Source organism: Peromyscus leucopus, chromosome 5, assembly GCF_004664715.2.
Source record: "Peromyscus leucopus breed LL Stock chromosome 5, UCI_PerLeu_2.1, whole genome shotgun sequence".
In the NCBI taxonomy this organism is placed as follows: domain Eukaryota; kingdom Metazoa; phylum Chordata; class Mammalia; order Rodentia; family Cricetidae; genus Peromyscus; species Peromyscus leucopus.
In genome coordinates this window covers 18,450,927-18,476,232 of record NC_051067.1, presented here as the reverse complement: position 1 = coordinate 18,476,232, position 25,306 = coordinate 18,450,927, and the positions used below count along the sequence as shown (strand labels likewise).

The window sequence follows — 25,306 nt, the reverse complement described above, 5'->3', positions numbered from 1 at the left end:
AATCATTTCTCTGAAAAAAAAAACATTAAAAAAAAAATCCCTGCCCAAACCCAAAGGAAGACAGTTTCAAAGACAGCTGCTCCACAAAAATAGCAATGCTTTTGTTTTATTTTCTTGTCTTGTTTTTATTTATTTTGTTTGGGTTTTTGTTTTGTTTTTGTTCTTCCTCAGCTCTTTTCTACTCATTTCCACTTCTGGTCCATCCTTTCAGTTTCTAGGGGTTCCCCAAATCTGTCCCCTAAATTCCCCTTTTCTTAAGCTAGCTAGCTTTGGTTTTGGCCTTTCAAAAATATTAACCAATATAACCAGTTTCCATATGGCCTCCTCTCCTTGTGCTGAACATTCACGTGATGGAGCAGAGATTAGATAACGATAATCTAAATGTTATCTCCGGGGTACATTTCCCAAATCTGCCGCCTGGAATGCAGGGAGCAAGCAGCAGAAATGAAGCCACGGATGCAAGCGTCCGACTTTGCTGGAATACGTTTGCCCCAAATTGCCTTAAACCAAGGGCTGTGTTAAGATTCATCCCTTCTTCTCTGATACTCTCCACATCTCAGAAATAAGTATAATTGAGCCCAAGTATGAGGTGCGCTGCCAGCTTGAGCTATATAGCAAGACGTTGTCTTAAATACACAGCAAGCAAACGGCCACTGGGACAGAGATACAGTCATTGGCAGGCAGGGATGGCGAGACTGCTTCACACAGATGCTGAGGGAAGTCTAGTTCCTATTAGCATCTAGTCTCTATTCTACTGTGAGGACACTGGGCTTCAGAGAGACGAAGTTTTCCAAAGATTCAAGGCTGAAACCCACATCTGGTTTATCTTATGAACTAGTGGTTCTCAGCCTTCCTAATGCTGCAACCCTTTAATACAATTCCTCATGATGTGGTGACCCCCAACCATAAAATTAAGTTCATTGCTACTTCATAACTGTAATTTTGCTACTATTATGAATCATAATGTAAATACCTGTGTTTTCTGATGGTCTTAGGTGACACCCCTGTGAAAGGGTCCTTTGACTCTCAACTGGTTGCGACCCACAAGTTGAGAAGCACTGTTAGAAACCAAAGAGGCAGACACAGTGATTGTATAGACCAAGAGAAACAGGTAGTGAAGACATGTAAGACCAGTGATCTCTTCTATTGAGACTAACTCCCCACCCCCGCCACTCTAGGTCCTCAGGTGAGTCCCTTACCTTTAAGATGGAGTAACATCTGGCTGTCCCAGAGAAAAGAGAGAGAAAGTATCAAGTGTATAGTGAGCGAATTCGATGATAGGATGGGTAACACAATGGAGGCCCCAGCACTCGGTTAGGTGTTTCGGTTTAGCAGAACCCACGCATTAAAAACCCTTGGCACGCGTTAATGTAAGAATGGTGCTATCGGATCAAGCTACCCAGATTATTACTGGTCAACTGCAAAAACTTTTCTGCTCAAATTGTGCGTGTTACAAACCTCAGTGGCAAATCCTGGGCGGAAAGCCTTAACTTTAGGCTCCCGCTTGCCGGCTTCCCTCTTGGCTCTCACAAACCACCTGGTTACTGGAGTGGGAGTTGTGACAACAGTGGCATCGCGGGAGCGTTTGATCGTGGACCTCTAAAGCCGGGACAGAAAGGCGTCCCTTGGAGCTGCAGGCGACAGCGGGCTAGGAGGAGCGTCGCCCAGCGGCAGAGGCCGTGACGGTACAGGGGTGGGGGTAGGGGCTCCCACCTCCCGCAGCTCTACAGGCGGTGCCGGGAGGCGGGGCTGCGGACTACCGGAGCTACGTATTGGCTGGCGGGGCTGGGGAGGAGGGGCAACTGGGCCGTGATTGGCGGAGGCCGGCGCCGGAGGGGGCGGGGCCGCTATAAAAAGCGCGTGCCTGTCGCGGCGCAAGCAGTCGGGCTGTCCGAGCGGCGCGGCCGTGGAGCACCCGGGAGCCGGCTGTCGCGGGGGTGGCGGGGACGCGAGCGGCGGGCTGCGTGGGGTGCAGGGCAGGCGGCCGCACCGCTTCACCTTCCCCACGGAGCCCGGAACCGACTTAGAGCGATTACAGTGGGGCGACAGCCCCGGCGTACACCCGAGAAGAAGCGGCCGTGGCGGCGGTGGCGGCGGCCCCAGCCATGCTGTGCTATGTGACGAGGCCGGACGCAGTGCTGATGGAGGTGGAGGTGGAGGCAAAAGCCAACGGCGAGGACTGTCTCAACCAGGTGAGGGCGACGATCGGAAAGGGGATCCCCGCTTGTCCCCGGGAAGCCTGGGGCTTTGGTCCTCAGGAGCCGGGCGACGTTGCAGCAGCGGCCCGCGGAGCGCGCCCCGGACGCCAGGCTCCAGCCTCCTCCTCCCCGCGGGCGGCGGGGGTGGAGTGGGGGAGTAGAGAACGCGTATGGTGGGGGGATCCCGGGCCTGGGAACCAGGACACTGTCGGGAGCTGCAACCCTGTCCCTTACCCCGGCACTTTTCTCTAAAGAAGGTGGCCCGGCACACCTGCCGCAGGTGTGTGCGTGATGCCGTCCGTGGGGTCCTCGCAAAGCCCGGCAGCGCCACCCACGTCCCAAGATGAGGTGGCTGCAGGCAGTCGCGGGCTCCGGGGTTCCCTAGCTGACCAGGTGGGCCCAGGTCTCAACCCACTTCTCAGAAGGAGAGTTCACCTGACACTCCGGGCTTGCTGGGGCTCCTGAGTATCCTGGCTAATTTGCGGGGAACGGTTCTGGTAGTCTTCTGCTTGGGGTCTTTACACGTGTGTTTTCTTTAGTGTGACTAAGGCTCTGAGCGTATTTGCATGGTGGATATGGCAGACACATTTGATCCCCTTGAAACACTGTGCCTTCGGGACCTGTAGACCTGAGCTGACTGGAAAGCCACTTGTAAGGCTTAGCTGACACTTGTGGCATGCTTCCCCAATGTGTTTGTGTTCTTGGAATCCAGATGGTTAAAACTGTCCAGATAATAAGCTGCCAAATCAGCTGTGCAGATGGTGCTGGTGGAGGGGATTCCAGCGATTGGAGAAAGAAAGAAAATACCCTTGGAGCCTGCCTTCTCAGGCTTTTGGGAAGTCTGTTTTGGGGGACCCCTTTCTCTGTGCAATTGGCCAGACCCTAGAAATAAAGGCCGAGCCTCCTTTGAGCGCTGGGTTTGGGCGTTGCTAGTACCTTAAAACCTTGTTTTCCCATTCTACCACTGGAGTTATTACAAGGTAGAACTGGAGCTATATAACAAGGTCCAAATAGGTGGCTGCCCTTCTCTCAGATGGGGCCCTTGAGTGTGCATTGCTTACACCCGCTACCTTTGCTTTTAGGTGTGTCGGCGATTGGGGATCATCGAAGTTGATTATTTTGGACTGCAGTTCACCGGCAGCAAAGGTGAAAGCTTATGGCTCAATCTGAGAAACCGGATCTCCCAGCAGATGGACGGGCTGGCACCTTACCGCCTCAAACTGCGAGTCAAGTTCTTTGTGGAGCCCCATCTCATCTTACAGGAGCAGACAAGGTAAAGTGAGGCAGAAATAAACCAATGCCAAGTATACCTCTGGTTCCACTTAGAAGGGACTGTCATGCCTTCCAGAGATGTTCCCAGGCATCGTGCAGAGGAAGTTTGGGAAAAACTTAAATTTGTTTTGCAAAGCACAGATGGCCTGGGTGGGTTTTCCATCTCTTGTTTTGGTTTTTCTGGTCTCCATACTATTAATGGGAGAGCGGGGTTGACTTCTTACAAAAGAAAAAGAAAACTCCAGACACCAACTTCCTGACAGCAACATCTACTGCCCGCTAGTAACCCCGCCTCAGCAGTGTTACTACAGGTCATTGTCGGCTGTTCTAACCGAAAGCAGGAAACAGTTCCTCTTGGGTTACTTAAACTTGGTCAGTCTTCAGCCTAGTGTCAGATTACAGTGTGTAGCGCGAGTGCTCTGTCTGGCCTCCTGCAGATTTTAAAACTTTTTTAAGTTTCACAAAAACTTAATAAAAGGACTCTTTGAAGGCCACTGTAACTGAATTCCAGCCTGCAGATATATTAAACATGACCGTTGGGCATTAGATTTTTTTCCCTCCTTGTTAGAATAAGGGCCACCAGCCATGGTAGACATCTGAAGCGTGTGGTCTCCTTCTTCAAACGACAAAAAAAAAAAAAACAGTGTTTCCCTCTGGTCTGACTAATGCTTTTCTCAAAGATGAACCAAAATAGCAAAGTGATGTTTAATATTTATTACTGAAGTGCAAGAGACCTACAGTGGCATCTTGAAAAAAGGAAAATGATTGCTTTTGAAAGCACAGCAAACTTTGGATCCCAGCACTGATGTTTTCCATACTCCTGTGGCTTGGAAAAGTGCCATGCATGTGAAAAATGCGATTCTGTAGATTACTCAGAATCAGGGAACAGGATCTTCAGGGAGATTTTAACGTGCCCTGTTTTTTTTATTTACCAACCAAATGGTGGAAACATTTTAAAATACCATCGTTTCAATTTGAAATAGCTCCTTTGCCTTGCCGTGGCTCGTTAAAGCTTGAGAGAGATTTCATTTATGAAGGACACTGGCATAGTGAATTTTTAGTGTTTCTGAAAATACCTTACCACTATTCATGTAAAGGCATGCTTATAGATGCTGAGCTGTCTCTGTTAGTCACAAGAGGCTCTGTCTTTTTTTTAACTTTACTCTGTATCTGTGTGTGTGTGCGCTGGAGCACACGCCTGTGTGTGCACACACACCTGTACGCCTGTGGAGGTGACAGCGTCTCTTTCAGGAATTGGTTCTCTCCTTCCACTCTGTGGGTACCAGAGATCGCACTCTGGCTGTGAGACTCAGCAGCAGACGTCTTACCCTCGAGCCAGCTCCCTGGCCCACATCTTTTTTTTTTTTTTTTTTTTTTTTTTTAAATCTGATTTGCAAAAGCTTCCTAAATTCAGGAAAAGAAAAAAAAATATATATGACCCAGCGTTGGCCTTTATTTATTTATTTATTTTTATTTTTTGGCAGCAGTGGTATTGTGGTACTGCAGTGATTTCAGGGCTTCCAGGTGCAACCCAATTCTAATAATACAAATTTAGTTTTGAAATCAGCCAAAACTTGGAACAGCAAATACTTTGTTTAAATTGTGGAAGGATAATAGCATGATAAATGTGTACTGAGAATGTGTTCCTGCTTTATGATGGACTATGAGATGGTCTCTACCTACGCACACGCTCCTGTAATTGGGTCAATACCTATTATCAAATCTACTTTATTCATGTAAGAAAGAGACGTTTATGAATTAGTACTTGAATCAAATTGCCTACATTGGTTTTTTATTTTTTTTTTCCATTATTGACTCAGTTGTCTTTGACTCTTGGGATTTATAGCTAATGGCACTCAAAGTATGTACCTTCCTAGTTCAACTAGATAATTTCAATTGATTTTCATTCTTTTTAGAAATCCCATAGAATGGTGAATGTAAGCTGGTCCCGGTAGCAGGCCTATAATCCCAGATGCCTTGGAGGGAGACAGAAGCAAAGATTACAAGTTCTGTTGTGCCTGGGCTACAGTAAGGGTTCAAGTCTAGTCTGGGGAATTTAGTGAAACCCTGTGTCAACATAAAAGGTAAAATGACAGTTGAGAACACAGCTTAGTTGTTGAATGCTTGCCTAACCTACCCAAAGCCCCAGTTGGGAATAAGGAAGTGGGGACAGGGAGGGTAATGTTGTATAAACCTTTGATTACTTTTATTATGTTGGTGAATTTTGCATAGCTTTGTAGAGTTATCTGAAATAGAAAACTTTTAAGAAAATGCCCAAGGTTGATGACCAGTCAGTTTTAATATCTTCATAAAGTAATATCTAATTTGCATGTGTACCCTTTAATTAGGATGTCAAAAGTTGTGCTAGGTCCAATCTAATATTTTTTAAATTATTTAAGTGTATGGGTTTTGCTTGCATGTGTACCTGTGCACCATTTGGTGCTTGAGGAGGTAGAAGAGGGCATTGGATCCCCTGAGACTGGAATTACACAAGGCTGTGATCCACCATGTAAGTGTTGGGACTCGAACTTGGGTCCTCTGAAAGAGCAGCAAGTCCTCTTAACTGCTGAGATGTCTCTCCAGCTGCCTACCATTAGTTGTTTTTTTATCATAGTACTAAAGAACAAAACTAATTTTTTTTTACTTTTATGTGGTACTAGCAAAAAAAAAAAAAAAAAAAAAAAGCCTGTTGACAAACTTTTTGTTGTCCTGTGGTTTGTTATAAAATATTATGTTAAAGGCTATGATTCTACTGTAGATCTTTTTTGTATAGTGAGTGAATACAGCTTTGACAATTCAGTTTTAAGAGATAGCTTTACTGAGGTAAGCCATGAGGGTGCATTTAGTGTACTGAGGGGGTCTGGACACTTCATTAATAGGAAATAACTGGGCAGAGTTGCCCTCTGTAGACCACTAAGCAGTGTGTCTTAGTAGAGCAAGTTCAATGCACACAGGCTATTAATATACTACTTAGCACCAGACCAGGATGACTGCTAAGGGGTGCAGGCAGGGAGGCCTTGGTTCCATTGGGGGACCCTGGGGTCCAGGAAGAAGCCATTTCTCTGAGGCAGGCTTGCTTCAAATGCTATCTTAGTTAGGTAGATCGGGCTAATCTGGTTTTAGGCTTAATTTTAGATTTGGTGACCCTACCGAGATTATTCCGTTTGCTCTTGAATGGGGGCCTAACTATAAGGACAGTCTTGTTCAGCTGGCTGGCATGGTTTACAGATAGAGACAACAGGTATTTTCAGCAGATGTTTGCCATGCTGTGGATCGAAATGAACTGGGAAACAAATTAATGTGCTTTGGAAATAAATCTGAAATAATAATCATCTTAGTAGAAACTCCTGCCTTTCTCAGGGGCTCTCAGTTCTTCACAGTGAATTTTGCCAACATTTTCCAAACTGGAGATGAGGGAAGCTCACGTTTCATTTCCACAGTGGTGATTATACCATCCCCTGCTGGCAGGGTCTTTATGTTTCTCCTGGCTTGGCCACATTTTCAGAGCTCTGTGGTTTCCGTTCAGAACAGTCCAGTTTAGTTAAGGTTAACCAACTCTGGATTTTTTTTTTCCTCCTGGAAAATAGCCCCAGTACAACACTCCATGAGTGTTGAACCGAACGTTCAGAGAAATGCTGTAGTCTTGGACATGACATTTCCTCAAGATTTCTGAGTTAGGACAGCAAGGATTAAATCTCTCCCTGATTCCTAACCCCAACATGTCACTTCTTTCTAGAATGCCTTCCCTAGTACTGCCTGGGAGACTGAATTCTTCCAGGATATCGCCTGTCTTTCTTTTAGAGCATTAATGTACTTGTAACATTACAGCAACTTCTGTTCATTGTCAGTTACTCCAATAATGCAAATTCCATCAAAATTGATCAGTAATAGATCCTCAGACTCTTATCAAGCATACACTGTGTAACTACCTAGTTAAGCAATAAATACGAATTTACAAATGTGGAACTGGAAATGGCTCAGTGGTTTGAACACTGGTTGCTTTTGCAAAGGATCCAGTTTGACTCCCAGCATCCACATGGTGGCTCACAACCACCTATAGCTCAATTTCCAGGAATCCAACTCCCTCTTCTGTCTCTGAGGGCACCAGATATGCATGTGGTGCGCATACATACATAAATGAAGACAAAACACTCATGCATATAAAAAAAATAATAAATGAAATCTCAAAATAAAACCAAAAAAAGCTCACAGAGCCAAAGTCACAGATAAACTCAAAGCAAATGAGATGTGGTGTCTTCAAACCAATTCAGGACCAGTCAGACTGGCCCTAGCCAGAGTCTGCAAGTCATGTTCCAAGTCCTTCTTAAGGTTGTCTGTGATGGTAAAGGCTGATTACATAATTTACCTCTGCATGATTAAGAGTGAGTACATTCTACACGATGTCACAACTGCAGCCAGTGTGTGTCAATTGTGAAGGCTCATGTATCTATTAAAAAGGTTTATTTATGTTCTTTATACTGTATATGGGATGGCAGAATCAGCCTCCCTCTCCCATCCCTACCTTTCCCTGTCTCCTTTCTTTCTTCTCTCTACTCCCTTATCTGTTTTCACTTTACAAGAAAGTTAAACAAACAAAAAGTAAAAGCATACATATACATTATTTCCAAAGAAATTATAAATTGAATTTCTGAATCCTAAAGTTTTTCTTTTTGCCAAAACTAAGGGGTATTTGCATTGCTGTGGGGTGTTTAAATTTAGCCAAGGAACTCTCATTTGGACGCCTTCAGCCAGTACATCTATTTGAAGTATTCAAAAAGCACTTTTAAAAAGTGGTATCTCATGTATCATTTTGTGAGTGGGAGTATGTTTTATGCATGTGATGTATGTATGTATGTGAGTGTGCAGGTGCACATGTCCATGCATGTGCATGCAGAGACCAGAGACTGACCGCTTGCCCACATAGGCACCTATTGCCATGGGTGAGGACATTCTTTAGAAGCACAGACTCTGTGCTTTTAAGTTCCAGTATTCTCCTGGCACAGGCTGTGAACTCTCCACACTGGAAGCCTCTCTACGATAGTCCTCATGTCTGAACTGCTTTAGGGTTCAAGGAAGAACATCTTCCAGAGTGGTTCCCTTTGGGGCTTGAAAAAGATCCCCTTGAGGCCAGGGGACTGACTTAATAGCTCTGTGATAGTTATCTGCCCCTGACAGGTTGCTCAACTGTAAGCCCTCCGTGAGGTAGGCCTGGTGGTCTGATAGAGCTGGAGCTTTTAGTACACTGGCATTCTGAACCTCCTAGAACTCTCAAACACGGAGGAAAGGTGAGGGTTTCTATCATGAACACCCATATAGGCTCCCTAGATCCTACTATTAAGTTTAATGTGCCTACTTTATTATATAGTTAATCATTTATCAGCCCCTCCAACTATCCATCAACTGTTTTTTTCATACACTTTTCAACAGGTCATGTGTAAGTACCCTTCCTTATAAATACTATAGTGTGCTTATCATTAAGTAGAACTTACTGCTTGCATTTGGTTCTTTTTTTCTAAAGTTAAAATTTACATAGGGTAAAACATAAAGCCTAATTATCTCTCTTACTGAGACTTAATGGGTAGATGTTTAAACAACCCCGCAGCCGAGATGAAGAACAGTGCATCATCCATCATCTTAGAAGTCCTCATGTTTCTGCGCTCAGCCCATACTGCCCACCTCTGCCTCCTGATGGCCCTGTCAGCACTGTGCTTTTCCATACTAGATTTGTTGTACCTGTTCAGCTGTCTGCACGGGGACCATTCAGTGGGTTCTGCTTCATGTCTGCCGCCTTTTATCCATCATAGATTTTGTTGGGGTCCTTTCACACTGCTGCATGTATCTGTGGAGTTTTCTCTAGTTCTTCGTTCTGTTTTCTTTCTTTCTTTTGCTTTGTTATATGCTGGGGGTTGAACAGAGCCTTGAACATTCTAGGTCAGTACTCTTGAGTTAAATACCAGCCTGCTCTGTTTCTTTTGACTCCTGGATAGTATTCCGTACTGTTGTTGATCCAGTCCTAATGATGAGCGCCTGTTTCTATGAATAAAGCTGCTATGAACATTCTAATACAAGCTTTTGTTTCTTTCTTTCTTGTAGACACATGTGTTTTCATTTTCCCTGAGTAAATACCCGAGACTACAATAGCCGGGTCGTGGTATGACTGTTTAGTTGTGGAAGTCACTGCCAGACCTTTCCCCACAGCATATGTACTGTTCCAAACTCCTACTCTCCCAAAGAATGTAAGAAAACCGAGTGTCTCCACATCTCTGCCAGCCTTCTGGTGGATACATGGTGGTGGAGTGTTGTGGTTTTAATTTGCATTTCTCCGATGATTAATGATGTCTGTCAGATTTACATGTGCTTATTGGCCTTTCCTGCATCTACTTTGGTGAAATGTCCAAGTCACCCATTTTGATCGTTCGCCTTTACTCCTGAGCTGTCCACATTCTTTATGTATCCTAGATACCAGTTCATTGTGAAATCTGAGTTTTATAAATATATGTTCCCCCTGTGGCTTGCCTGTTTTCCTCATGCCTTTTGGTGAGTAGGAGTTTTTAATTTTGGTGAGGTCTAATTTATTCTTTTTTTTCTTTCTGGAATCTATTCACTATGTTCTGAAAAGCCTTGTCTACTCCCTAGTCATAAAGATACTCTTTGGTTTGTTTCTCAAGCCAGTATGGTGTTAACGTTTACATATAGGCCTATATTCCATCCTGAACTGATTTTATGAGAATGTTGTAAGATTTGAAACAAAAAACTCTCATAGCAATTTCTGTTTTGGGTCATTTTTAAATAGAACTTGGCAGTCAGGGTTTGGTTTAAAATAAACCTATGCAGTTAAGTGACTCATTGGACGGAGATGGGATGTGTGATCGTAATGGGGTCTGCCTGAGGTGAATGGCAGTCCAGACAATACTTCACATGCATGCACTTCAGGGGGAATTATGGTTCAGTTGTTGGCAACTGGGGTTTTGAAAATAACTAGTTAGCCATTCTAAAGATGTGTTGGGTTCATTACTTGCATTTGGAATATGAGGCTGAATCTAGTTATCTTACATTTGTTGTCAAAAACTCTTCAAAATGGTATAACTGGCAAGATTACTAGGGGGTTGTGCCCAATAGTGACTGTCCTAGTTGCCTTCTGTTGTGACAAAACACCATGACCAAGGCAACTTATTAAAGAAAGTTTGAGATCTCCACAATTCCACAATTCCATGTCCATCGTAGCAGTGGGCAGGCAGGCATGGTGTTGGAGCAGTTGCTAAGAACTTACATCCTGATCCACAAGCAGGAGGCAAAGAGAGAGACAGAGACAGAGAGACACAAAGAGACATAGAGAGATACAGAGAGAGAGACACAGAGAGAGAGAGAGAGACAGAGAGAACACACTAATTGGGTGATGCCATAGGCTTTTGAAACCTCAAAGCCCAAGCCCTCAGTGACACACCTCCTCCAACAAGGCAAACAGTTCTTCAACTGGGGAACAAGTATTCGAACATCACCCATACAATGAGCTTTCAATGAGCTTCTGGAAAGTTCTGTCATGAGTACTAGAGGGTATTTCTGTGAGATGGTTAGTGTTCAGACAAGAGAGTCCTCTGATCACAAGCCCTCAAGATAAATGGCTCCTGTTATTAACACTATGAAAAGGCATGGATTTTATTTTTTTAATTAAAAAATTTTTAATGTTTAGTTTTATGTGTATGAGTGTTTGCCTACATGTATGTATATATGTATGTATGTATGTGCACCACATGCATGCTTGGTGCCCAGAAAACCAAATCCTTGTCTTCTGCAAGAACAACAAGAACTCTTAACTGCTGAGCCATCTCTCTGGCCCCTGAAAAGGCGTGGATTTTAAAAGAGAAATTATTGAGGAATTTTGAAGCAAAAATATATTGAGTAAGTGCTTCATGACCATATGATGGCACAGTGGATAAAGATGCCTGCCACCAACCTGGTATGAGTTTAGGATAAAGATGCCTGCCACCAACCTGGTCTGAGTTCAATCCCTGAGACCCACATGGTGGAAGGAAAGAATTGACTCCCACAATTTGCCCTTTGAGCTCCAAAAATAAACTGTGGTGCTCACCCAAACATATACAATAAAGTGAATAAGTAAATGCAATTTTTAAAAGATTTTGCTTCCTTTTCAAAATTAAAATTTGACATCTCAAATTTTGCCCAATTTAAAAAAATTGTATTTTTACTTTGTGTATGGGTGTTTTGCCTACATGTCTGTATCTGTGCACCACATGAGTGCCACTGCCCACAGGCTATAAGATGGCTTCAGATCCACCGGAACTGGAGTTATAGATGGTTGTTAGCCACCATGTAGATGCTGAGAATTGAACCCCCGTCCTCTGAAAGAGCTGCCAGTGCTCTTAACCACTGAGGCATTCCTCCAGCCCCTCACCCTATTTTTATAGCATGTGTGACTTCATTTGTATCTATGAAACAAATATCTGACTTGGCTAGAATAATGCACCCTGGGCCCCACAGTGTGGCCATATTGGAAATAACCATGTTCTTAGTAACTGGTTAAAACTTGAAAAATTAATTTCCAAGTATAACCGTAGGAATACATAGAAAATGTAGTATGAGCTTATGTCCATAGGATGTATTCATAGGCATTTGCCAAAACAAAGTAGGTATTTTTCAAAGCCTTTTGTGTGTGATTCCATGCTGTAATATATATGGAACTAGAAAGATTATCCACTTGTGAGATATACTTTTAAAAATTATTCTCTACAGGCCTAAATTTTTTGACTATATCTATTTGTTTCAAATTACTTGTAACCTTTCACCCCTTTTCATTAAAAAAAAAAATTGTTATATGGCAGATAGTTAAGGTGAGAAACTATTAAGAATTCATCCTAAATCAAAGCCACCCAAATCCTAAGCCCTTACTGAATTCCCTTTTGGAAACATGTTTTTGAGCACTGCCACCCTCCCTCTCAGAAAGAGCACACTGATGAGTCTTGTGATAGCTCATCAGGCCTGGTGACATTGGCCAGCCCTGCTCCTTGACACTGGTGCCTGGACCTTTGTCACCCAGAAGCCCATCTGTGACTGGGGTTGTTTTGATGAGATACGTTCCGTTCCTTTCCTCCAAAGACTGTGTGTTCCATCTAAAAAAAAGAAAAAGCAACTATCAGACAGATGTGTCCATCCCATAACCCCAATGTGGGGCGGGGCACAGAGGCAGTGTGTGACAAATCTTTATTGACTTGGAATGAAAGGCGGCCATAAAGCCATGAAAACTGCAGCCTGCAGGAAGAGGTCTGCATCAGGAGTGCTTGTGCCTGCTGGGCTCTGAGCACAGCTCAGCCTCCCTGCTGGAGCACCCCAGTGTGCCCCGCCCCCAGGCCATTGTTCCAGTTCTCACCCACTCCTGGGGAAGGATGGCGTTGCTCTAGGCTCCTGGCCACCTGTTTACGTTGGGTTGCTCTTCCCTTCCTTTGCTCTGCTCTTGGCGGCTGTCCCTCCAGAAGTAGGCGTAGAGAATTTGGAAAAAGAAATTGAATAAATTTGAAAAGGCGTCTTTGGCAGCTCTCCGTACTGTTTAATAAAGCAGGAAGCAGTTTCAAACTTCATGCTAGGAAAATAAGTCAAAAGAGACCTTTACATTCACAGTAATTAAATTGCGAAGGTTCAGTTTGCGGTGCTAATCTTAAAATCTTTTGGCACATGGTTTCTTCTTGAGTGTAAGCATAGATTCGGACTGGAGGCTCCTGAAAATATATCCTGTGCTTGAACGGGCAGAGGTACATCAAGAGTCCATTTTCCCTGTGAGCAACAACAGGGTTTTGTGAGAATATGGACCTGCACCCTCTGATAGCGTCTTATTCATTTTTTTCCCTCTTGAGAAGGGGGTCTCACTATGTAGACCAAGCTGGCCTAACCTCACAGAAATCTGCCTGCTTCTGCTTCCGGAGTGCTGGGATTAAAGGTGTGGGCTACCACACCAGCTAGCTGTGTAGCTATTTTAAAAGCAGTTTTTTTCCTGTGATAATTCCTTGGCCCCAGCAGGGCCTCTTTCTCAGTTTAGCAGTATGGAAGAAATACTTTAAAGACTACCAGATGTCTGGGTTAATAAAAGCGGTGTCTGTTCTCTTTGAATGCTACTATGAATCTTAGGAAGAAACTGAAACGTTTAATGCTGTCTCATCCCTTTAAACATTTATCATTACTGAATGTGCAAAAGACTGAATGACTAGTCCTCAGTTAAGGAAGAGAAATGGACCTTGTCGGTCTGATGATGTGAGGTCCCTAACACAGTCCCTGGGGTTGTCACCGCTCTTGCCCTAATTCCTTTCTTACCTTTCTCATGCTCGTCTATTGGTGGAATTATCAAGGCCACTCCACGTAGTTAAAAGGGAGGTTTATTTTGTGGGGTAACTCACAAGTGAAGGGATAGTTTACAGGGTCTGGGAAAGGTGTAGCGCAGTCCGGCGGTGTTGTCTGGAGAACTCTGCTTGGTCTACCTCCAGCGTCCAGGGTCCGGGAACCAAGAGAGCTGGCCCATCCGGGTCTCAGGTCTTCAGGGTCCTCTCTCGGGCGTAACAGTTACCTAAGCCTCAATGGGGGTTGGAACTTCCAGGTCAAAGCTGGAATGGCTACCCAACACACTCGTCCCTTGAAAGGCAAGGTGTGGTACAAAAGTGAAGGCCCTGTGGAGGGCTGGGAGAGTGAGAAGCTGGGCTCACACAGGTCTGGGACCTCACCAATGGCTAGAATTCATGATTGTGTTTTTCTAGCACCTGCGAGAGGCTGCCACAAGTCATCAAAGAAAGTTAAAACTTCACATATGCCAGAGATAAGTTGTATCGCCTATCCTCTGTGGTGACTCAGATAACAACTTCAGGATTTTGGACAATAGAAACAATATCTGGATTTTCCCAGGAATTTCTGTGGCATGCATACCTTGTAGTAAATGTAGAATTTAATGTTGCATGTACTTAGTGTAGGCTCAAACAGAGCAAAATTGCAATATAAAATAACACAGATACATGGTGTTTTACATGCATTTATGGAGCTCTCTGATGTTAGAGGCAATTAAGCCAGCCCAGGTGCAGCTAGCTAAAGAGCTCGAAGTTGTAACTTGTTACATAACACAGTCCAGAAGTAGATGGTCCGTATGCAAGGTAGATCAAAAAGTGACCAAGTTAGAGGACAGGCGAGGAGGCCATAGGGACAGGTTGCTGCAAGGCTGGGTGGTCCCTATGCGTAGCACAGAGACAGGAGTGGTGGCTGGAGGCGACCAGTGGAGAAGCCTGGGTTTCAGGCACCCTGGGGCATCCCTGTGAAGGACTTTGAGCAGAAAGAGAGTGTTTTTACTGGGAGGGATGATAGCAAGCAGCTTGGATGGTGGGATGCAGAATCTGGAGGGAAGCGGGGTCCCCAGGTCACAGAAACTCTGGTCACTCTTAGGCCGTGAGTAGGACCAAGGTGGCCCAGATGGTAAGAATAGACCTTGGTCTGAAGAGCTCTGAGACAGGGGCTGGAGGAAGGCTCAGCGAGAACTGCTTGTCTGGCAAGCATGAGGATCTGAATTCAATCCCTGCAACCCATTAAAAAAATGCCAAGAATACACTTGCCAACCAGGCTAGCCCAATAGTTCTGTCTAGGCCAGTGAGACACTCTGCCAGAGGTGGATGGTATTTCTGAGGATGACACCTGAGCTTGTCCTCTGTCCATAGTCTTTGACATGCTGAAGGTCATCTGGCTGGTGAAGTCTCTGGTAGGTGGGCATTGAAGTAGGATTCTGAGAATTTGGGGGACATTCTTTTTTGCTGTCGCTGAAGTCAAAATTTACAAGATAGGTTTTCCAGCGGAGTGGAGGAGTTGTGTATGTGTATAATGTGCAGAGGCAAGAGGACCCTCAGCCACAGAGCAAGTTTGAGGCCAGCCTGAACTATGTGATTCCCTGTCTCAAAAAACCAAACCAAACAGACAAAACAAAATTGACTCTTAAATTGCCTTTAACACATTCTAATGCTAACTTGGTCTGTTTCTATTATTTACATTTTTATGACGTTTTATTTACTGATTTGAAGAGGGAGCTTGCCATGCTGCACACATAGACGTCAGAAGACAATTCGTGGGGAGTCTCCTCCTGTTGTATGGGCTGAGGACTAGAACCCAGGCCCTTAGCCCTGGCTGCAAGCTCCCTCATCTGCTGAGCCCCCCCTCTATACTTGCTCTCTTTGCTTAAAAACGAAAGTATTTGAGTGTGAAATTGCAAAGCTGGTAGAGCTTGGTTGTTTTGTTGGTTTTTTTAACAGTGCTGGGCATTCTTTCCCTTAGCCACACCCCTGCCCAGAAGGCTGGCTCAGATACTGTTATCCCAAGCAAGCCTCAGTCATTCTCTCCTTCTTTTGCAGGCATATCTTTTTCTTGCACATTAAAGAATCCCTCTTAGCAGGCCACCTCCAGTGCTCCCCAGAGCAGGCAGTGGAGCTTAGCGCCCTCCTGGCCCAGACCAAATTCGGAGACTACAACCAGAACACAGCCAAGTACAACTATGAGGACCTGTGTGAGAAGGAACTCTCCAGCGCTACCCTGAACAGGTGAGGCCGCTGCCGGAGGCTAGCCATGCACTCTGGCTAGCATGCGTGTTCACAGCCACCGACTTGATAAGAATCAGGAAACTTACGGTGTTGTCTTGGAATTTGTGAGGCAGAGTGCAGGCCACTGCCAGGTTTAGCCAGTCATTTTCAGAAGATTCATGTGCCTTTTATTTGAGAAGCTTACCAATACATAACAGTCCACGCAGATAAATGCCCTTATATGAAATTCCAAAATAACAAGGATCTCCAAAGTGCCTGACCTTTTAAATCTGTAAATCTCCTACAATAAAAATCCAGCATGTTTATTGGTATTTGCTTCATCCCAGGAAGAATTACAGCCTGAGGCCTAACTTAGGCGGCTCAGTTACCTCTTCCTGTGTAACAAGCTAACCCCCAACTCAGCTTAAACCAACAGACGTTATCTGAGAATGCATGGGCAGGGACACAGCTGTGGCTTGAGGGCAGAGCAAGCCCCAGAGGTCAGTCTCATCTAAAAGCCCAGCTGAGGGAGGCCTCTGGGTCCAGGTGACTCCTGTAGCTTCTTGGCCAGCCTCTTTCTCTTGCCATCTGACGTCAGAGCCTTTTCATGGGTAGCTGGATCACCCAATGTGAGTGATCCAAGAGCAAGAGAGAAGAGCCAGGAAAGAAATCAGACCTTCATGACTCCATCTCAGAAGACAGCTTCATGCCAGGCAATGGTCTTCCACCATTTTCTGTTCATTAGAAGCCGGTCATTAGCCCAGACCATACTCAAGGGAAGGCTACATTGGGAGACCAGATCACCAAGGACCACAGTTCAGACTGCCTTGCCACAACAGAGAACATAGATCTATGTTTTCTTCAGCTGCAAATAATCTAATCAGTCCCCTGTGCTGCTAGCCTATCAGGAAACTTGTAAAGTCTGTGAAGATAAATATATGAGGGGATCTAGCCTACACATTTGTCTAGTGTGTATGTTCAGTGATTTTTCCATAATCCTTTCAGTTTACCAGTATTCCCAAATGATGGGTTCTCAATATTTGTTGAGATCTTTTTTTAAAGAATACATTTGTGTGAGGGTGGGGGGTGGGGGTGGGGGTGGGGGTGTGTGTAAGAAAGCTGGTGAGAGTGAGTTCTTTCCTTCCATCTTGTGTGTCCCAGAGTTCAAACTCAAGCTTTGAACAAGCACCTTTACCCAATGAGCCATCTCTCTGGCCCCATAGTTGTGATTTCAACAGTGTCTTAGAAGTATTTCACAGTAAATGCTTTCGTGATCCATAAATGACCACATCCCTGTAATTCACTAGTGAGATATAAGCTTTAAGGAATGCATGAACTGACCTGTCTAACTTGGCACCTTTGGATGCTCCACAGCATTGTTGCGAAGCATAAGGAGCTGGAGGGCATCAGCCAGGCTTCTGCAGAGTACCAGGTTCTGCAAGTCGTGTCAGCCATGGAGAATTACGGCGTCGAGTGGCATGCTGTGAGGGACAGCGAAGGACAGAAACTCCTCATTGGGGTTGGGCCGGAAGGCATCTCAATTTGTAAAGATGACTTTAGTCCAATGAACAGGTAACCCAAGTCTTCAGCACACACACACACACACACACACACACGCACACGCACACACACACACACACACACACACACACACACATGCACGCACACAATCATAAGCATGTTTATCACCTGTTGCTTTTTTCTGAAAATACAAAATGGACAGAAAATCACTAGACACCTCTATCAATGAAGTGATTCATTTTTTAATTTATTTATTAATTGCATTCAAGCCTTAACTATTTAATTATTTCTTAAATGCTAACTTAAAGTACACTAGTGTGGCAGAATTATTATTTTTCATCATGGCTCAGGCCATAAATACCTGTATCTGGTTCTACACACACACACACACACACACACACACACACACACACACACACACACACACCCGAGGGCACTCCAACACTTGTTTCCATGCCCCAACTGCTGGTCCTGCATCAGCATAACTAGTTAGAATCATCAGAGAACACCCCAGGCTAAGTGTCTGGTGCATGGCCGGGTCACAGGCAGCCTACAAGGGCATGTCAACGCCATGCTGAGCTGTCCCTTCTGTGTTTGCTCACTTTTCTCCTCCTGCCTTTCAGGATAGCTTATCCTGTAGTACAAATGGCCACCCAGTCAGGAAAGAATGTCTACTTGACCGTCACCAAGGAGTCTGGGAACAGCATCGTGCTCCTGTTTAAAATGATCAGCACCCGGGCAGCCAGTGGGCTCTACCGCGCCATCACGGAAACGCACGCGTTCTACAGGCACGTACCGCCATGCGTCTCCTGAGCTTAGGTCTCCCCTTAGTGTATTTAGGTGGCTGGCAGGTGGCTGTGATTTCTCCTAGCCCTGAGTCCGAGAGTCTTGTATGGAATAGGAGAGAATAGCCACTCTGAGCCTTCCTTTCGCGGTGCCGGTGGAGCCCTCATCGGCATGGAATGGCGTGTACCTGTGCCTCACTTCCAGTCTCCTGCTCTGCTCTCACTTCATTTCCTTCCACAGCCGCCTCCCAGCCTAACCCCCGTCCTTGGGCCTGTTCTGCCGTGGCTGTGGCTGTGTCCTTTCCCAGAACAGCAGCACAGGTCTTTCCCTGTCCTAAGCCCTCACCCCTTACACACTCGGATACTTTTTTTAAGTTGAATTTCATTTTACTTGGTGTTTTTGAAGACAAAATCTCACTGTGTGTCCAAAGCCAGCCTGAAATTCACTACATACCTCAGGCTGGCCTCAAACTCAACTGAGGTCCTCCAGGCTTGGCTTCCTGACTTCTAGGATCGCTGGCATGCACCCGGCCACAGCGAGGATTTTTAAACTACCTTCTAGAGGGCACTTTCAAGCTGAGTTGTGATTAGGCTCATACTTAGAAAAAATTAAAGAGAAAAATGTAGTTCAGAGGAAGCCTTCAAATTTTGTTATGTTAAAATAGACTATGGAGCAGAACAGAAAATTTGTAGACATGTTTAATGTAAAAGCCAAAACTTCAAAGAGAAATGTCCTTTTGCCTCCACAAACTGCTGGATGGCAGCTCACAGCCCAGAGGAGCTGTGGAAACCCATCTCCATATTTACAGCTGCTTCCTTGGAGGTACTTGGAGACCCCTGAGAAGCACAGAGGTAGAGTCATCGAGCTACTAAGCATATAAAATGGAAAGAGCTTAGACATGCACACAAGAATATTAACTGTCTTGGTAAGGCATGTATCTCAGTCCATAGAGTGCTGACCTAACATGTATGAAGCGCCACATGCACTGGACACGGTGTACATGTCTGTAATCCCAGCAGCACTCAGGAGGTGGAGGCAGGAGGATCATGAAGCTCCAGGTCATCCTTGGCAACATAGTTCAAGACCAGCCTGGGTCACATGATACCTTGTCTCAAGGAAGAAAAAACAAAGCTGGATGTGGTGTGGTGGCACATGCCTTTAGTTGCAGCACTGAGAGACAGAGGAAGGTGGATCTTTATGAGTTAAAGGTCATCCTGGTCTACGTGGAGAGTTCTAAGACCTACAAAATCTCTAAAAGCAAATAAATAAGTAGGCAGATAGATGGATGCTGGATAGATAGATGATGGATGGATGATAGTAGATAATTAATAAATAGATAAATAGGAGATAGATTGATAATGACAAGATAGAAGACCGAGCACTGAATGTCTGTTGATACACTGTTTTTATTGATAACAGTATCTGATAGTCTGAGTTATGAAGCTTCCTAGGCTTCTCAATATTGAATCAGATGTCCATGCTTACCTTCAGGTGTGACACCGTTACCAGTGCCGTCATGATGCAGTACAGTCGTGACTTGAAGGGCCACTTGGCATCTCTCTTTCTCAATGAGAACATTAACCTTGGCAAGAAGTATGTCTTTGACATCAAAAGAACGTCCAAGGAGGTATACGACCACGCCAGGCGGGCTCTGTACAACGCCGGTGTTGTGGACCTTGTCTCCCGAAGTGACCAGAGCCCCCCCAGCTCGCCTCTGAAGTCCTCCAACAGCAGCATGAGCTGCAGCAGCTGTGAGGGCCTCAGCTGCCAGCAGACCAGAGTGCTCCAGGAGAAGCTGCGCAAGCTGAAGGAGGCCATGCTGTGCATGGTGTGCTGCGAGGAGGAGATCAACTCCACCTTCTGCCCCTGCGGCCACACTGTGTGCTGCGAGAGCTGTGCAGCCCAGCTGCAGGTAAGTCTCACCTGACCCCTGTCCATCAAGAAGGGCCTAATAGGTGCACACACACACTACAGAGTGGGAAGCGGCCATCTCCACCTGGGAAGGTCTTTGTGTTCGGTGACTGAGTCGTTGTGCCCCTTATAAACACGGGGATCAGCACACTCCTGTCACTATGTGGTTTCGGAAATGAGGTCCAGACTGACGAAATTAATGCATCCTGGAGCTAAAGCAAGAACTAGAATCGAGGCCTGCCTCTTCCACTTTCCATGGCCTCTTGCGTTCTGACACCACACAGTAGGAATGTCTGTATTATTGCCTACAATTCTAGTTAAAGAATACATACATTATTGTTACCAGTGACCTATTTACTCTATTTGTGATTAATTTATCTTTTTTCTATACTTCATTTATTTTGTGTGTGTGTGTGTGTGTGTGTGTGTGTGTGTGTGTGTGTGTGTGTGTGGCAGTGCACATGTGGAGGTCAGAGAACAGTGCGCAGGAGTCAATTCTTTCCTTCTACCATGTGGTGCCAGAAGTCAAACTGAGTTTGCCAGACTTGGTTGCGAGCATCCTTACCCACAGAACCCTCTCACCAGCCCATTCATTTCCTTTTATCACTGTTCATACTTTTAGAAATCTCTTCTATTGGCTGTTATCTGCTAGCAAGTCAAACTAACTTTCCTACAAAAAAATAAAAGCAACTCATACATAGCAGGTCTCCTTTCTTGCACCTTTACATTTCTTCTTACCATAAATTTTATACTTGGTTTCACTTCTCAGAAGTTTCTGCTAAATGTCACTGTGTGTATACATAAACCTAGCCCTGCATGTCACCTAGTCCTTACACGCTACGGTTACAGAGCTGCTGAAGACTGGACAGTGAGCTCAGGATCCTGTGCTGCTGCAGGGAGGGGTTTCTCCTCCAAGTCCTGGGCTTATCTGTTCCTGCCCATGTATTCTGACCATGTGCCTATCTTCCCTCATGGCCAATGAAGGGTGTATGCTGGCCAAGAAGCCACCGGAGACCTGTTACCCCGACCATAGGGCATCTGCCCACTGATGTTGGCCCCAAAATAGCTGAGCTAAGGCCTATCTCAGACATATCTCTAGCATGGTGGTCAGAAGAGCAGTGACCTCTCCTGTATATATGGCTCCAGCATGTGGGAAGGAAAGCTGAAATTAGCCGAAGGGTTGGGGAGCCGGCTAACCCAATAAAGTCTCTGTACTGCAAGGCACTGGGACCTGACTTCTTAATCCCAGTGCTGGGGAGGTGGAGACAGGAAGGACCCCTGGGGATCATCTGCCAGCCAGCCTAGCTTAATCAGTGTTCTCCATGCCAGTGAGAGACCCTGTCTCCAAAAAGAGGCAGAAAGCATCTGAGAAATAATGCATGAGGCTGACCACTGGTCTCTGAGCAAAACACACACACACACACACACACACACACACACACACAGTTGGCCAGAAAATGTAATTTTCTTCAGTGAGTGTCTTTTCATAACACTCATCTTTAATCCTTATAAAGTGTAAACATTCAAGCCTGTTACAGAGCAATTGATAGCTTAGAAATCGCAATGGCAGCTTATCTAGAAAGCTAAGTGTGGTGGGTACCAAGGCTGAGCTCCAGACCCAGGTCCAGCAAACATTCTAACCAATGTTGGCTTCTTTTCCAGTCATGTCCAGTCTGCAGATCACGTGTGGAGCATGTCCAACATGTCTACCTGCCAACCCATACCAGTCTCCTCAATCTAACTGTCATCTAATGAGTCCTGCGCCTACTGGACAGGCCATGTCCCCACGAGTCAATCTGCCATCTAATGAGTCCTGCGCCTACTGGACAGGCCATGTCCCCACGAGTCAATCTGCCATCTAATGAGTCCTGCGCCTACTGGAGAGGCCAGGTCCCCATGAGCTGCAGTATTGTAAACTATAAGAATAAGAACCTTGTGAGGAACTATCTCACTCTCGACACCCATCTGCCATGAGACATTTTCAGACACAAAGAAGAAAAGAGAAGCAAGAATGCAGCCATATTCCTCTTCCGTGAGTAGAAGCAACAGCCCCAGTGGTGACCAGGAAGAGCTCTGGGGCAGACACATTCCTTCTTGGACTTTGGGTTTTTTTAATGATCAAGTAAAGGAGTAGATAAAATAGTCTTTGTCGGTTAAGTGGTACCATAGCCCAGCAGTGGGTACCTTTTAGGAAATGATGTCATACGTCTCCTTAACTTCTCCCAAGGCAGCAGATTTTATAAGAGTTTTAAAATTTCCTTGGTTCTTTTTCTATGGTCATGGAGCGCTGAACATTTTTAATAGGAATTGTTTCCTTAAAGAAATAGTCCTTGTTATAATGTCATTTCTGTCTTTATAACTCATTCAAGAATGACTGGAAAGCTAGCAGATTGAAAAGCAATCCTGTGACTTCTCAAGGGTTAACATGTTGTCAGATTGAAACCAGTGTGCATGAGAGGAAACAGGTAACTCAACGTGGGTGACTTCTTAACCCTTCTTTTCCCACACCCCGCACCCCATGCCTTTCGGTGATAAAATGTTACAAGTTTGGTTAAACGACTTCCATGGCATAGTCAAGCACTCCCTGGGCTTTTGAGCTGTTGGAATATTTGGAGATTGGAAAGGAAAGTTCACAGACAGACAGACAGACAGACAGGGCAAGAGTGCCAGAAAGGCTCCTGGTGTGCTCAGGCGGTTCTTCACGTCCCCTAAGCACTCACTCCAGCTGCACCCATGGGTGTCGCCTTGCCTGAAGATCAAACCTTCTACAGCCTTATCATAGGTCTCTAGATAGTGTCTCCTTTGTGTGTGCATTTGATTTCGCTTTGTTCGTGTTTTCTTGTCAATGCTTCCATAGTCATTGCGTTGCTCCTGCCCTGCATCTTTCAGAGGTGGGGTTAGTTTGTTCCGTTCCCATAGTCTTAATCATATTTCCACCCCCACTTGGGCATTTTGGAAGCTAGTGAGCTAGGGGGGTTTCTAGGGTGTCAGGAAACCTCGCTGACCTCATCGGGTGCAATACTAGCTAAGTGAAAGCTAGAAACCTACCTACACTGTCACTTTACTGAGATTTCTGAGTCTACGTTTCATATTGCCTTAATGTAGCAGTAATGTGTTTATGCATTTGTTTCTTTGCACAGACATTTTGTCAGATATTAAAACTCTACTTTTTTATGGCACATATTAGCATATAAGCCTTTATTCCAAGAGGTATTTATTTTTTCACTTGTAAAAAAATAATGTTTCCACATTAAAAAAAAAAAAAACTCTGTTATATCCTAGAGGACTTCTGTCTTTTATATTCAGGATAATAAAGACTTTAAAGCGAACTGGACATTTGTGTTCTCATGGTCATTGTCATTTAAAGCATTTTCCTGTTGAGTGAGCGCTCACGTCAAGGTCTGAAAATTTGAAAATGTGTAAGGAGTTTGTCTTTGTTGAGAGGATTTGCCCAGCTCTCCTCTCATCTGTGCTTTTGGACCTACAGGATTAGAAGGCAGGTGAACATGATGCTGTGACATACAAAGCAGATGAAAAGGAAAATTGGAGAAGAGGGTAGCAAGATGGCTCACCAAGCAAAAGTGGTGAGCAGCCTGATGACCTGAGTCGGATCGCTGGAATCCACATCACTGGAAGGAAACAGCAACTTGGCCAAGTTGTCCTATGATGGCCACACACGTGGCCCACAGGGCTCAGTAACAGCAGAAACAGTATTCTGTGGTATCCAGGGCTATCTTCCCACAGTACCACTGCAGGCTACTTCTGGGCCTCAGCTATAAGGTATCTGTAACTGATACCTTTAAAACTGGGAGACAGACCCAAGTGTGCCTCCCACTGACTTCTAGGAATCAGTTCACTTATTCAGCATATTTATTAGACTCCAACTAAGTTGTTATTGGGCCCTGCAACTTTAAAAGAAGAAAATAGTCAAAGACACAGTTTATCACATACCTAAAGCACCAGAGTATCAGACTCAGTGATTCACAATGTCTCTATTGCCTGCAACATGCATGGGTGATTCTGTATGGGTTACATACTGTTTAGGTTTATAAGCATGGTAGTCTCAAAATGACAGCCAGGATGGATGAGTGGGTGAGGGACAGGTCAATAAATGAGAAACACTGTACTCCATGAGCCAGGGACTTCTTCAGCTCAGCAACTAGCATGAAAATCCATGTATTACGTTCTCAAAGCAAAGAAGGTGAAGAAGCACTGTTGAGCGTAGGAGACACTGATCCGCCTTTGCTTAGGGCCCAGGGTAAACGTGCCTCAGAAGGACCTTTGAGTAAGACCTTCACTCTGTAGTTCGGGAAAGACTACAGGCCCCCTGTCCAGGCTACGGGACAGCCGGTGGGTCTGGCTCATGCTCACATGTCAGGGCAGTGGTGAGAACTTAGGCTCTGAAGGATAGTGTGGCATGGAGAAGCAGGGAAAGGAACCTGGAATTCCAGATTGGACTATTGACTCTTCTACCGCCTTCAGAACTAGGAACTGGTAACTCAGGAAAGCTTGTACCACAGCTAATGCACGAGACAGAGCCAGAGGAGATCAGAGAGAACTCGATTTTGATTATCTATTGATGTGAAAACAAGGAAAGTGGGCTGGGGAGATGGCTCAGTGGGCAAAGACAGAGTGGAAGAAGGCTGGAGAGATGGCGGTGTTAGAGATGGAGAGTTAAGAAGACTGGCTGCTCTTGAAAAGGAACTTCCTTGAATTCCCTGCCCACACGGTGGCTCACAGCCATTGGGAACTCCAGTTACAGGGTCCTGAGGCCCTCTTCTGGCTTCTGCAAGCACCAGACATGAATATGAGGCACCTACATACATGCAGGCAAAACCCCCATACGCACACATTTATCTTTGTAAAGAGGTGGATGGAGAGAACCAACTCTTATGTAGTTGTCCTCTGCCCTTCACATGCTCACCATGACGTGCACATACACAAACACACACCACATATGCACATAATAACAAGTCTTCACTCACATGTGAGCATGCCATAAAGATTGAGCCTCCAGCTTGAGAACACCTGAAAGGGACTGATAGGAGGAAGGGGTTGGTGGCTTGTTGC

At 45.2% G+C, this 25,306-nt stretch overlaps 1 protein-coding gene across 2 annotated transcripts; it reads left to right on the top strand.

The window, feature by feature from the left end:
* The first annotated feature begins 1,880 nt into the window (after window positions 1–1,880).
* On the top strand, window positions 1,881–23,570 carry LOC114692079 (myosin regulatory light chain interacting protein). Of its 2 annotated transcripts, XM_028867709.2 has the most exons (8): window positions 1,881–2,192; window positions 3,281–3,471; window positions 15,854–16,039; window positions 17,393–17,590; window positions 18,163–18,327; window positions 19,817–20,237; window positions 21,899–22,016; window positions 22,072–23,570. In XM_028867709.2, the coding sequence occupies exons 1-7, from the start codon at window positions 2,106–2,108 to the stop codon at window positions 21,986–21,988; spliced, it is 1,338 nt and encodes a 445-aa protein (XP_028723542.1). In that variant the 5' UTR covers window positions 1,881–2,105; the 3' UTR covers window positions 21,989–22,016; window positions 22,072–23,570. The 2 variants fall into 2 exon arrangements, with proteins under 2 accessions (XP_028723542.1, XP_028723541.1); XM_028867708.2 differs by having other exon boundaries at window positions 21,899–23,570.
* Window positions 23,571–25,306: the final 1,736 nt, after the last annotated feature.